At 47.0% G+C, this 13,183-nt stretch overlaps 1 protein-coding gene across 1 annotated transcript; it reads right to left on the bottom strand.

Annotated features, from left to right (window-relative positions):
- Window positions 1-211: 211 nt before the first annotated feature.
- ZNHIT1 (zinc finger HIT-type containing 1) lies at window positions 212-12,759 on the bottom strand. Its single transcript, XM_059414605.1, has 5 exons — window positions 12,655-12,759; window positions 1,461-1,631; window positions 841-920; window positions 539-708; window positions 212-457 (listed from the first exon to the last, which is right to left on the bottom strand). Exons 1-5 carry the CDS (start codon window positions 12,674-12,676, stop codon window positions 436-438), a joined length of 465 nt encoding a protein of 154 aa, XP_059270588.1. The 5' UTR covers window positions 12,677-12,759; the 3' UTR covers window positions 212-435.
- Window positions 12,760-13,183: the final 424 nt, after the last annotated feature.

The raw sequence follows: 13,183 nt of genomic DNA, 5'->3' as shown, positions 1-13,183 counted from the left end.
AGAAATCCCCCCAAAACAAAACCAAGCAGCAGCCCAGAGACGCGGAGGCGGGGCGTGGCAGGAGAATGGGAGGGAATCTTCCAGGGTCAGAGAGGCAGATGTGGGAGCGGTGATTGACAGATAGAAGGCAAAGCCACAGAGCTGTGAGTAGGACAACAGACCTGTGACCCTCACCCCCAGAACACCCTGGGACCGAACAGGAGGCTCCTCGTCGCAAGAAACCTTTTATTCCGCACAGCAGCACGCTGACGGCCCAGCCCGCAGCCCTGCACACAGTCCGCGGGAAGACCGCTCTGCTCCGGCGGGAAGGACACGGCTCTGCTGGGCGAGTGAGCGGCTGCTCGCGAGGTCCAGAAGAGCAGCTCCCCCTTTGGCCGAGCCCTCTCTGAGGTTGGGGTGATGCGCGAAGGCCTTCTCCTCCGGGGACGCCCAGGCTCACACGGTCCACTTCAGGCACCTGCAGAGGAAGCCCAGGGTGAGGAGAGGAGGGGGTCCGAGGGAGAAGCCGTGGGCCTGGGGCGGGGCGTGCCGAGCTCACCTGGTCTCCTGGTGGGTGCCCAGACAGCGCACGGTACAGTAGCGGGCGCCGCAGCTGACACACGTGTAGGGGGAGGGGAAGCCGCAGACCGCACAGAATGGGCGCTGGGGCCGGGACGGGGGTCCCGCACAGGCCGTCAGGTAGTTAGGGCCCTCGGCCACACTCAGGTTCTGCTGAGACAAGGGGAAGGGTCCACAGCTCCTCGCCCACCCACGCGGAAAACACCCACCAGGACCAGGACCTCGGCGGGCTCGTTCCTTCCCTGTGGGGTCCTCCCAGCCGCTGGGCCAGCGCCCCCTCACCTGCTCCTCCAGCAAGGCCTGAAAGTTCTTTCGGAAGCGAAGTTTAAAATGATCCCCTCGGGTTTTCTTCTTTTTCTTTCCTACAGAGGAAGGGCAGTTACAGTTTACCCCTTGACTGACGAGGGGCTCAGGGGCGCCGACCTCCTCCACGTAGTGAGAAATCTGTGGGGACCTTTCAACTCCCCAACCCCCCAAATAGCCTTCTGTAGACCAGAAGCCTTACTGATAACGGAAACAGGCAGTTAACACAAATTTTATATGTTCTATGTGTTATATACCATATTCTTGCAACGAAGGTAGAGAAAACAAAATATGTAGAAAAATCGCAAGGTAGAGAAAGAACATTTACAGGACCGGACTGTAAAAAACCCATGAGGGAGCAGAACTGCTCAGTTCAAACCGGTGTCGCTCAAGGTCAACTGTAGTTACTGTCAGAGCTGGAGGGGCTCTGGGAGTTCAGTTCCCATACGTTCTGTCTTCTCCACCCGCTAGAGGAAGCTGTGGCAGGAGCCAGTCCCAGCGGAGCCAGAGGAGCTCCCGTCATCTGCCTGCCCCACAGCCCAGGTCCTTCTACGGTCCTGAGCCAGGCTGACTCCTCCCTCCTCCCCCACCCGCCTTACCGGTATCTGCATCATCATCGAACTGAGGCAGCCTCTTGCCAAGCTGGGGGAGTCCTGCGTGGGGGTCGTCCTGGAAGTTGTCATTCTCCAAGGCCTCGAGCTGCCTGTTGATGCGGCGCTGCCGGGCAGCCCGGTCTAGGACCCGCCGCTGTCCAGGGTCCTGGGAGCGAACTGGATGGGGCAGAGCCAGAATCATGGGGACACAGGAAGAGAGAAGTTGGGGTGGCCCCAGCATTTCCTCCCAACCCCCAGACCCAACCCGTGAAACGCCTCCTGGAGACCGCTCACTGCTGGCAGAAAGCACACAACCATGCACTCTGGGCTTCCCACCTCCACCGGGACCTTAATGCACCCCGCCTTCACGCTCAGCAGCCCCATTTCCTGCCACAAAGGACACAGGCCGGCCACATGGGCAGACACTCGTCTTTCAGCCCACCCTCAAACAGAAGTGTATGCGCACCCCTTCCGGGGCCCACTGTTAAACCTGACCACCACCTCGGACTCCAGTCCTTCCCTCCCTCCTGCGTCTTCAACCCCTCGTCCCCCACAGAACTTTCCCTTCACTAGAAAAACCTGCCAAACTCTCCCAGGTCAACCCGGCATCACAGTGACTTATCTTTGACACAACGGTCCACGGGATGTTCCATTTCTGCACATCCCACCCAATCCTCAACCCCCTGTGAACTGACTCCCATTCAGAGGCAACCACGCACGTTCAAGACCCCAGTGATCTCCTAGGGCCAAATCCAGTGTGTATTTCTACAATCCTCCTTGTATGGCCCCCTGTGACCCCTTGGGTGGAAAGTACCCCTCATCTGCTTTCTTGACATGACTTCAGCTCTTCCTTATGGCTACAGGCCCTCGATGGACATACGTTTAATGAAGAAAGATATTTTGTATAGAATTAACAGAGCCCAGTGAACAGCTGGAATGATAACGAGAGGGAGGTTTAAAATGGTGAAGTCAGAAGGAAGCTTCCAGGGGGACGAGCAAGATGGCGTTGGAGTGGGAGCGAGACCTAATTATCACAGGTCCGAGGCGTTCGGCTAGACAGTTACCAAACCATCCCGAACACCTGCAAACCCAACAGGAGATCAAGGAGAAGGGCAGCAATTCTAGGAACAGAAAAGCGACCACTTTCCAGAAAGTAGGACACGCAGAGAAGTGAATCTGAAGCAACATCTAGAAGACAGACCGCGGGGGGAGGGGCCAGCTCCCGACAAGTGGGTGGAGCAGCAGAGCACAAAATCCGAACTTTTTAGAAGTCTGCTCCATGGAGGGACATCGCTCCAGAGGCTAAGCGGGGGTGGAGCCCTCGCGGGGACAGTGTGGGCTCAGGTCCCGTGGGGGTCACAGAAGGATCGGGGGTGTCTGAGTGCAGCAGAGTCCCCAGGTAATCGGAGCAGGGGAGCTGGATGCAGAGACCAAGCTGGGGTGGGGGGCGGCTCTCAGCTCAGGGTTACCTGAGACCAGGATCCGAGGCACAGTCGGGCCACTGCTCTTCGAGCAAAGACCCTGCAAGTGCCAGATCCAGGAAGCCACCCGGTTCCTACTCCGGGAGGAGCAAACGGCAGGAATCTGCTGGGTTTGCAGACTCCAAACAGGGCTGTGCGCCAGAGGCAGAAACGTTTGGTCACAGGCCGGGTGAGCTTGGAGTACGGCCAGAGACCAGGGAGACAGGAGGGACTGCTGCTGTTCTCTGAGGGCGCGCTGAGGAGGGGGTCCCCGAGCTCTCAGCACCTACGGGCCAGAGACAGGGAGGCCGCCATCTTCATTCCCATCCCCCAGAGCTCTACGGAAAGTGTTCAGGGAACAAAAGCTCCCAAAAGTGAACCCGAGCAGATTCGCTCTCCAAACCAGGCCACTTAGCCTGGTCCCCCGCAAGAGCGGCGTAATTCTGCCTCCAGCAAAAATATTTGAGAATCAATACAACAGGCCCCTCCCCCAGAAGATCTACAAGAACATCCATCCAAGCCCAAGCTCACCTATTGATGAGAACTGAAAAACTTCAGAGCTATGGGAATACAGCCCATATAATTCATGGCTTTGCCCCATGATTTTTTAGTCTTCCAAAGCTAAATTTCTTTAAAGTTTTTTTTTTTTTAAAGATTTTATTTATTTATTTGACAGAGATCACAAGTAGGCAGAGCAGCAGGCAGAGAGAGTGGGGGAAGCAGTCTTCCCTGCTGAGCAGAGAGCTTGATGCAGGGCCTGATCCTAGGACCCCAAGACCACAATCTGAGCCAAAGGCAAAGGCCCAACCCACTGAGCCACCCGGTGCCCCCAAAGCTAAATTTTTAAAATATTTTGTTCTTTTTTAAACAATTTTTCCTCTTTACTATTTTAACACTTTTAACTATTCTATCTTACCAATACCTTTTTAAAAAATATTTTAAAATTTCTATTGTTATAGTCATAGTCTATCCCTTCTATGTATTTGACCTTACTTTTTGTATACATATAGGTTTTTCATCTTTTAAAATTATGGGATACAGTTTTTTTTTTTTTTAAGATTTATTTATTTATTTGACAGAGATCACAAGTAGGCAGAGAGGCAGGCAGAGAGAGAGGGAGAAGGAGAGGGAGAAGTAGGCTCCCTGCTGAGCAGAGAGCCCGACACGGGGCTCCAACCCAGGACCCTGAGATCATGACCTGAGCCGAAGGCAGAGGCTTAACCCACTGAGCCACCGAGGCACTCCCAGTTTCTTCTAATAGATCAAAATATACCCTAAATCAAGCGCATGGCTTTGTTCTAGTCTCCAGCCTAATCACATTATTTTCTCCTCTTTTTTTCAACCAACTTCTTGTATTATCGATACCTTTTAAAAAATTTTTTTTTAATTTTAATCTTTATTATTATTTTTTAAAGATTTTATTTGACAGACAGAGATCACAAGTAAGCAGAGAGGCAGGCAGAGAGAGAGGGAAGCAGGCTCCCTGCTAAGCAGAGAGCCCGATACGGGGCTCGATCCCAGGACTCTGGGACCATGACCTGAGCCAAAAGCAGAGGCTTTAACCCACTGAGCCACCCAGGCGCCCCTAAAAATTTTCATCTTTATAGTCAAATTCGATCCCTTCATCATGTTTACCCTTACTTTTGTGTATATATATGTTTTTCTTTAAAATTTTGGGAGACAGTTTCTTTTGACAGACCAAAATACACCCAAAATCAAGTGTGTGGCTCTGTTCTGTTCACCAGTCTTATATGCTTTTTTTCTTTTTTTTTTCCCCCATCCTTTCTTCTCCCGCCAGTATCAGGTCTCTTCTGATTTGGTTAGTGTATATTTTTCTGGGGTCATTGCTACCTTTGGTAGTATTTTGTTCGCTCATTCATCTATTCTTATCTGGATAAAATGATAAGGTGGAAAAACTCGCCTCAAAAATAAAAGAACAAGAGGCAGTACCAATGGCTAGGAACCTAATCAATACAGAACTTAGTAATATGTCAGAACTACAGTTCAGAATGTCATACTCATGTCCGGAATACCAAAAAACAGGTGCTAACTGGGCTCCAAAAAAGCATGGAAGATAGCAGAGAATCCCTTTCTGGAGAAATAAAAGAACTAAAATCTAACCAAGTTGAAATAAAAAACGATATTAAGGAGGTGCAATAAAAAAATGGAGGCTTTTACTGCTAGGATAAATGAGGCAGAAGAGAGAATTAGTGATACAGAAGACCAAATGATGGAGAATAAAGAAGCTAAGGAAAAGAGAGACAGCTACTGGACCACAACGGGAGAATTCGAGAGATAAATGATACCATAAGATGAAACAATGTTAGAATAATTGGAATCCCAGAAGAAGAAGGAGAGAGGACGGCAGAAGGTATACTGGAGCAAATTACACCAGAGAATTTCCCTAATTTGGCAAAGGGAACAAGCATCAAAATCCTGGAGGCACAGAGAACCCCCATCAAAATCAATAAAAATAGGTCCACACCCTGTGATCTAAGAGTAAAACTTTCAAGGCTCAGTGACAAAGAGAAAATCCTGAAAGCAGCTTGGGACAAGAGGTCTGTAACATATAAAGGTAGAAATATTAGATTGGCAGCAAACCTATTCACAGAGACCTACCTGTTAGGCCAGAAAGGGCTGGCATGATATATTCAGAGCACTAAATGAGAAAAATATGCAGCCAAGAATACTATATCCAGCTAGGCTCTCACTGAAAACAGGACAGAGAAAAACTTCCAGGACAAACAAAAACTAAAAGAATTTGCAAATATCAAACCAGCCCTACAGGAATACTGAAAAGGGTCCTCTAAGCAGAGACAGAGCCTCAAAATAACAGACCAGAAAGGAATAGAGACAATATACAGTAACAGACACCTTACAGGCAATACAATGGCAGTAAATTCATATCTTTTGATACTTAGCGTGAATGTAAATGGGCTAAAAATGCCCCAATCAAAAACCACACAGTATCAGAATGGATTAAAAAAACAAGACCCATCGATATGCAGTCTTCAAGAAACTCATTTTAAACCCCAAAACACCTCCAGATTTAAAGTGAGGGTGTGGAAAACAATTTACTACACTAAGGGACATCAAAAGAAAGCTGAGGTGGCAATCCTTCTATCAGATAAATTAGATTTTAAGCCAAAGACTATAATAAGAGATGAGGAAGGACACTATACCATACTTAGATCTTCTTGTTGGACAGACCCTTGAACAATTTTAAATATCTACAGCCCTAACATGGGAGCAGCCAATTAATAACAAAATCAAAGAAACACATTGACAATAATACAATAATAGTAGGGGACTTGAACACTCCTCTCACTGAAATGGACAGATCATCTAAGCAAAAGATCAACAAGGAAATAAAGGCTTTAAATGACACACTGGATCAGATGGACATCACAGATATATTTAGAACATTTTATTCCAAAACAACAGAATACACATTCTTCTCTAGTGCACATGGAACATTCTGGGCCACAAATCAGGTCTCAATCGATACCAAAAGACTGGGATCATTCCCTGCATATTTTCAAACCACAATGCTCTGAAACTAGAACTCAACCACAAGATGAAACTTGGAAAGAACTCAAATGCATGGAGACTAAAGAGCATCCTACTAAAGAATGAATGGCTCAACCAGGAAATTAAAGAAAATTTTAAAAACTCATGGAAACAAATGAAAATGAAAACACAACTGTTCAAAAGTCTTTGGGACACAGAAAGGAAGTCCTGAGAGGAAAGTATATAGCAACACAAGCCTTTCTCAAGAAACAAGGAAGGTCTCAAGTACACAACCTAACCCTACACCTAAAGGAGCTGGAGAAAGAACAGCAAAGAAAGCCTAAACCCAGCAGGAGAAGAGAAATAATAAAGATCAGAGCAGAAATCAATGAAATTGAAACAAAAAGGACAGAAGAACAAATCAATGAAACTGGGAACTGTTTCTTTGAAAGCATTAATAAGAATGATAAACCCCTGGCCAAACTTATCAAAAAGAAAAAAGAAAGGACTCAAATTAATAAAATCATGAATGAAAGAGGAGAGATCACAACCAACACCAAAAAAATACAATTATAAGAACATATTATGAGCAACTATACACCAGCAAATCTGAATCTAGAAGAAATGGATGCATTCCTAGAGACAAATAAACTACCAAAACTGTGGGGCGCCTGGGTGGCTCAGTGGGTTAAACTACCAAAACTGAACCAGGAAGAAATAGAAAACCTGAAGAGACCCATAACCAGTAAGAAGATTGAAGCAGTTATTAAAAACCTCCAACAAGAGCCCAGCTCTAGATGGCTTTCCAAGGGAATTCTACCAAACATTTAAAGAATTAATACCTATTCTCCTGAAATTATTCCAAAAAACAGGAACGGAAGGAAAACTTCCAAACTCATTTTATGAGGCCAGCATTACCTTGATCCCAAAACCAAAGACCCCATCAAAAGGGAAAATTACAGGCCAATATCCTTCATGAATACGGATGCAAAAACTCTCACCAAAATATTCACCAATAGGATCCAACAGTACAGTAAAAGGATTATTCACCACAACCAAGTGGGATTTATTCCTGGGCTGCAAGGCTGGTTCAACATCTACAAATCAGTGTGATACAAAACATTAATAAAACAAAGAACTAGAACCATATGATACTCTCAATAGATTCTGCAAAAGCATTTGACAAAGTACAGCATCCTTTCTTGATCAAAACTCTTCACAGTGTAGGGACAGAGGGTATGTACCTCAATATCATCAAAGCCATCTATGAAAACCCACAGCGAGTATCATTCTCAATGGGGAAAAACTGAGAGCTTTTCTGCTAAGGTCAGGAACACAGCAGGGCTGTCCACTATCACCACTGCTATTCAATTTAGTACTTGAAGTCCTAGCCTCAGCAATTAGACAACAAAAAGAAATGAAAGGCATTGGAATGAGCAAAGAATTCAAACTCTCTCTTTGCAGGTGATATGATTCTTTATGTGGAAAACCCAAAAGACTCCATTCCAAAACTGCCCAAACTTACACAGAAATTCATTAAAGTGGCAGGATATAAAATCAATGACCAGAAATCAGTTGCATTTCTATACACCAACAGCAAGACAGAGAAAGAGAAATTACCGAGTCGGTTCCATTTACAGTCGCACCCAAAATACCAGTAATATACCCAGAAATAAACCTCATGGAAGAGTAAGATACCCAGAAATAAACCTAACCAAAGAGGCAAAGAATCTGTACTTAGAAAACTATAAAGTACTCATGAAAGAAACTGAGGAAGACACAAAGAAATAGAAAAACATCCCATGCTCATGGATTGGAAGAACAAATATTGTCAAAATGTCTGTGCTACCTAAAGCAATCTACACATTTAATGCAATCTCCATCAAAATACTATCAATTTTTTTCAAAGAAATGGAACAAATAATCCTAAAATTTATATGGAACCAGAAAAGACCCCAAACAGCCAGAGGAATGTTGAAAAAAGAAAAGCAAAGTTGGCGGCATCACAATTCCAGACTTAAAGCTCTATTACAAAGCTGTAATCGTTAAGACAGTATGGTACTGGCACAAAAACAGACACATAGATCAGTGGAACAGAACAGAGGGCCCAGAAATGGACCTTCAACTCTATGGTCAACTAATCTTTGACAAAGCAGGAAAAGAATGTCCAATGGAAAAAAGACAGTCTCTTCCAACAAATGGTGTTGGGAAAATCGGACAGCCACATGCAAAAGAATGGAAGTGGACCATTTCCTTAGACCACACACAAAAACAGACTCAAAATGGATGAAAGACCTCAATGTGAGACAGGAATCCATCAAAATCCTTGAGGAGAACACAGGCAGCAACCTCTTCGACCTCAGCCGCAGCAACTTCTTCCTAGAAACATCACCAAAGACAAGGGAAGCAAGGGCACAAATGAATTATTGGGATTTCATCAAGATCAAAAGCTTCTGCACAGCAAAGGAAACAGTCAACAAAACCAAAAGACAAGTGACAGAATGGGAGAAGATATTTGCACATGATGTATCAGATAAAGGGCTAGTGTCCAAAAGAGTTTGATAAAGTGTAGTGTAGAGTTGATAAGTTCCTTAGAATAAATAATCCAATCAAGAAATGTGCAGAAGACCCGAACAGACATTTCAGCAAAAAAACATCCAAATGGCCAACAGACACATGAAAAAGTGCTCAACATCACTCACCATCAGGGAAATACAAATCAAAACCACAGTGAGATACCACCTTACACCAGTCAGAATGACGAAAATGAACCAGTCAGGAAACGACAGATGTTGGCGAGGATGCGGAGAAAGGGGAAGCCTCCTACTCTGTTGGTGGGAATGCAAGCTGGTACAGCCACTCTGGAAAACAGCATGGAGGTTCCTCAAAAGTTTAAAATAAGAGCTACCCTATGACCCAGCAATCGCACTACCGGGTATTTACCTTAAAGATACAAATGCAGTCATGCAAATGGGTATGTGCCCCCGAATGTTTATAGCAGCAATGTCCACAATAGCCAAACTATGGAAAGAACCTAGATGTCCATCAACAGATGAATGCATAAAGAGGATGTGGTATGTGTGTATACACACACACACGGGAATACTATGCAGCAGATCAAAAGAAACGAAATCTGGCCATTTGCAATGATGTGGATGGAACTAGAAGGTATTATGCTAAGTGAAATAAGTCAATCAGAAAAGGACAATTATCATATGATCTCTCTGATATGAGGAATCTGAGAGGCAGAGTCGGGGTTCGTGGAGGATAGGGAGGGAAAAAAATGAAACAAGATGGGATTGGGAGAAACAAACCATAAGAGACTACAAATCTCAGGAAACAAACTGAGGGTTGCTGGGGGTTGAGGGGGTAGGGATAGGGTGGCTGGGTGATGGACACTGGGGAGGGTATGTGCTACGGTGAGTGCTGTGAAATGTGTTTAAGTCTGATGATTCACAGACCTGTACCCCTGGGGCAAATAATACATTGTATGTTAAGAATAAACAAACAAACAAATAAAATAAAATGGTGAGGTCAGCAGGTGATTTTTCCAGCTGACAGAACAGTCAACAGCCTTGGGGCTCAGGAGAAAGTTCACAATCGAGAGAACCACTTTTGGAGTCATTCGCTTTTGGGTGAGAGAGCCCCACGTTTGGGTTTGAAATCCCAGGAAGAGTGAAAAGATTGAGAAAGGCATGGGGCCAGCCCTCTCCTTAGTGGGGAGAGAGTAGGCCACATGAGAGGTTTGAGACTAGCCAGAGATGGCCCCACTGTCGCTGTAGCTCTAAATTCAAAATCTTCCCAAAGTCTCCTTCTCCTCCTGTATACTCTTTACGTAAATGGAATCATCTACACAGACATGCTAAACAAGAAACCCAGGAGTTATTTTAAATCTCTCTATCAGGGCCTGATAATTCCACACAAAATATCTCTTTATTCATTCAACAAGTATTTATGGAGTGCCTGTAACCATAATAATAGCGATGGCCCAGTGGCTAATGCTTACCGGGCATGCACTGTGAGCCAGGCTCACTAGGCTCTTTGTGCAAGAGCTTTAACCCTTTATCAGCCTTATGAGAGAGTTATCATTACCATCATACCGCTTACTGAAGTACAAAGGTTAAGAAGTATGTCCAAAGCTCACATAGCTAGTATGTGGCTAGGTCAGAATTCAGACCCAGAACTGCCCAGCTCTGGATCCCTGCACACTGCCTCCGCCCCAAGTCCCCGGGGGTGTGCTAGGCCATAGGAATACATGAGCTTACAGTCGGGGTTGAGGGGAGGGGCATACAAACAATGAAATAAGCAAGAAGAGTAGAGCATAGTATATGATCACACAAGAAGTACAAAGAACTATGGAGCACATGCCAGAAACACCTAACTCGGCCTTGAGGTAGTCAGAAGATTTTTCAGAGGACGGAATGTCTAGGTTGAGATCTGACTGAGGGACAGAAGTTAGCTTGGTTCGGGGAGAGGGATGGGTGTGTCAGGCTTTCCTATCAGCATGAGAGAAAGCTTGAATGGGAGACCAAAGTGCCTTCAGTAAATTGAAGGAAGCTCAGTAGGGCTCCTACATCAAGTCTGTTGCAGTGTCCGGGAGACTGTGTGGATATAAAGTCAGGCAGACCATTAAAAGTCTTGCCTTTACACATCTAAAGGAATTTGGATCTGGAGATTTACAATGAGAATAAAGGAGATCCAGCAAGGAGTTTTAAGAAAGGACTGACATGGGGGCGCCTGGGTGGTTCAGTTGCTTAAGTGGCTGCCTTCGGCTCAGGTCATGATCCCAGGGTCTTGGGATGGAGCCCTGCATTGGGCTCCCTGCTCCATGGGGAGCCTCCAGATAGGCGCCCTCCCTATCTTTTTATGGGGACTAAACTCCATCACTCCCTAACTGGCCTTCCAGCCTCTAAATATATAATAATAAGGTTCTATATAATATAGGTAGACACTACTCACACGTGGTTATTCAAATTCAATGTAGAGGGGTGCCTGGGTGGCTCAGTGGGTTAAGCCTCTGCCTTCCGCTCAGGTCATGATCTCAGGGTCTTGGGATCCAGCCCAGAATCCAGCTCTCTGCTCAGCGGGGAGCCTGCCCCCCCCCCCCGCCTGCCTCTCTGCCTACTTGTGCTCTCTTTCTCTGTCAAAACAAAACAAAAACATATTCAATGTAGATTTTTTAAAAAAAGATTTTATTTATTTATTTGACAGAGAGAGCAGGAGGCTACAGAAGGGGAAGTGACAGAGGGAAAAACAGGCTCCCCGCTGAGCAGGGAGCCCAATGTGGGCTAGATCCCAGGGCCCTGCCAAAGGCAGAGGCAGTCGCCCAACCAACTGAGCCACCCAGCGCCCCAAATTCAAACGCAGATCAAGTAAGATTAAATAAAATTTAAAATTCATTTTCTCGGTGGCACCAGGCGCATTTCACGTGCTCAAAAGCCACATGTGGCTAAAGGCTGCCAAGCTAAACAGTGCTGATTACGACCATTCCCACCATTCTAGAAAGTTCCTCCGTACAGTGCGGCACCGAAGCCAGAACTGCCTCTCTAAAAGATAAATCCGGGTCACGCCTCTGCCTTAAAAGAGCCACTGACGGTTCTCCACGGCCCTCCGGAGAGAACTGAAGCTCCCCGGCGCCGTACAGAATGCCTTTCAAATGCTCCTTTCCCCAACCCTCCAAACTCTCACTATTCCTCCGAAAGCCCCGAACTGTGAACGTGGCTTCCTAAGCGACTTGCTTATTCTCGCTTTCCTGCCTTTGCACGTGCGGTTCACGCTGCTGGGAATGAGCCTCGGCGCCCCTGCACTGAGCGAAACCGTGACTCGACTTTCCAGATTCAGACCAAGCGTTTTTTCTCCCTCCAAGCCTTCCCAGTCCCCTCCGTCCCAGAAGCGAGGTTACGTGCCACCGCTGCCCGCGCCCCCGAGCTATACACCCCTCTGCCGTCGCACGTCTCGCTCTGAAACGCAACGGTAGGCTCGCGTGTCTGTCCCCCTCCCGGAGAGCCAGCTTCTGGATGACAGGGACCTTTTTCCTCTCTGCATCCCCAGCGCGGGCATGGAGCCGGCATCAATAAAACACGAATGGATGGTCTGAAGGGCTCTACCGGAACGCCAGGACCCGACGGCCGGGGAGGGGATTTGAGACTAATAACTGAGTCAGAACACCCTAGGCCAGGGTCGGTCTGGGACAGGAAGAGGTAGGGGGTCAACCGCGGGGGCTCACATACCCGAAGTTTTCTTCTCCACCATTTCCACAACACAGCTGCCGGAAGGGCATACTGCGCCGGCGCGCTATAAACCACCCCCGGTGCCATCACTTCCGGCGGCGCGTCCTACTGCGCGTGCGCAGAGTCATCCCTACGTGCCTACGCAGGAGGTGGTGTTGCCTAGGAGACGAACAAGCTTGCCGCCATATTTTATAGGGGCAAAACTACTTCCGGTCTGCGTGGTTGTGTATTTTGTGGGACTCCCCGAAATGTATCACTTTAAAGAGGCGATGCCAGTGGTCTTTTGAGAAATGTCATTTTCCTTCGGTTCTTCTGAAGATGCCATCATCGCAAAGGCAACCCCTGGAGCTTCTCCTGGGGGCGGTAGAGATGATGGGCTGGACTACCGAAGAAAGTGGGCAGGCTTGAGTGGGCAATCCGAGAGGCCCCCCGGGACCCTCTGCCGAAAGCTCAACCCCCATTGCCCCTGGGGCCGCAGACTGCTGGACCTTCTCCCTCCTTGCCGACGGCTCCTCCGCTCGCCCAAGCT

Source organism: Mustela nigripes, chromosome 11 (assembly GCF_022355385.1).
Source record: "Mustela nigripes isolate SB6536 chromosome 11, MUSNIG.SB6536, whole genome shotgun sequence".
NCBI lineage: Eukaryota > Metazoa > Chordata > Mammalia > Carnivora > Mustelidae > Mustela > Mustela nigripes.
The sequence above is the reverse complement of the archived record's forward strand: the minus strand, read 5'-3'. Positions and strand labels throughout refer to the sequence as shown.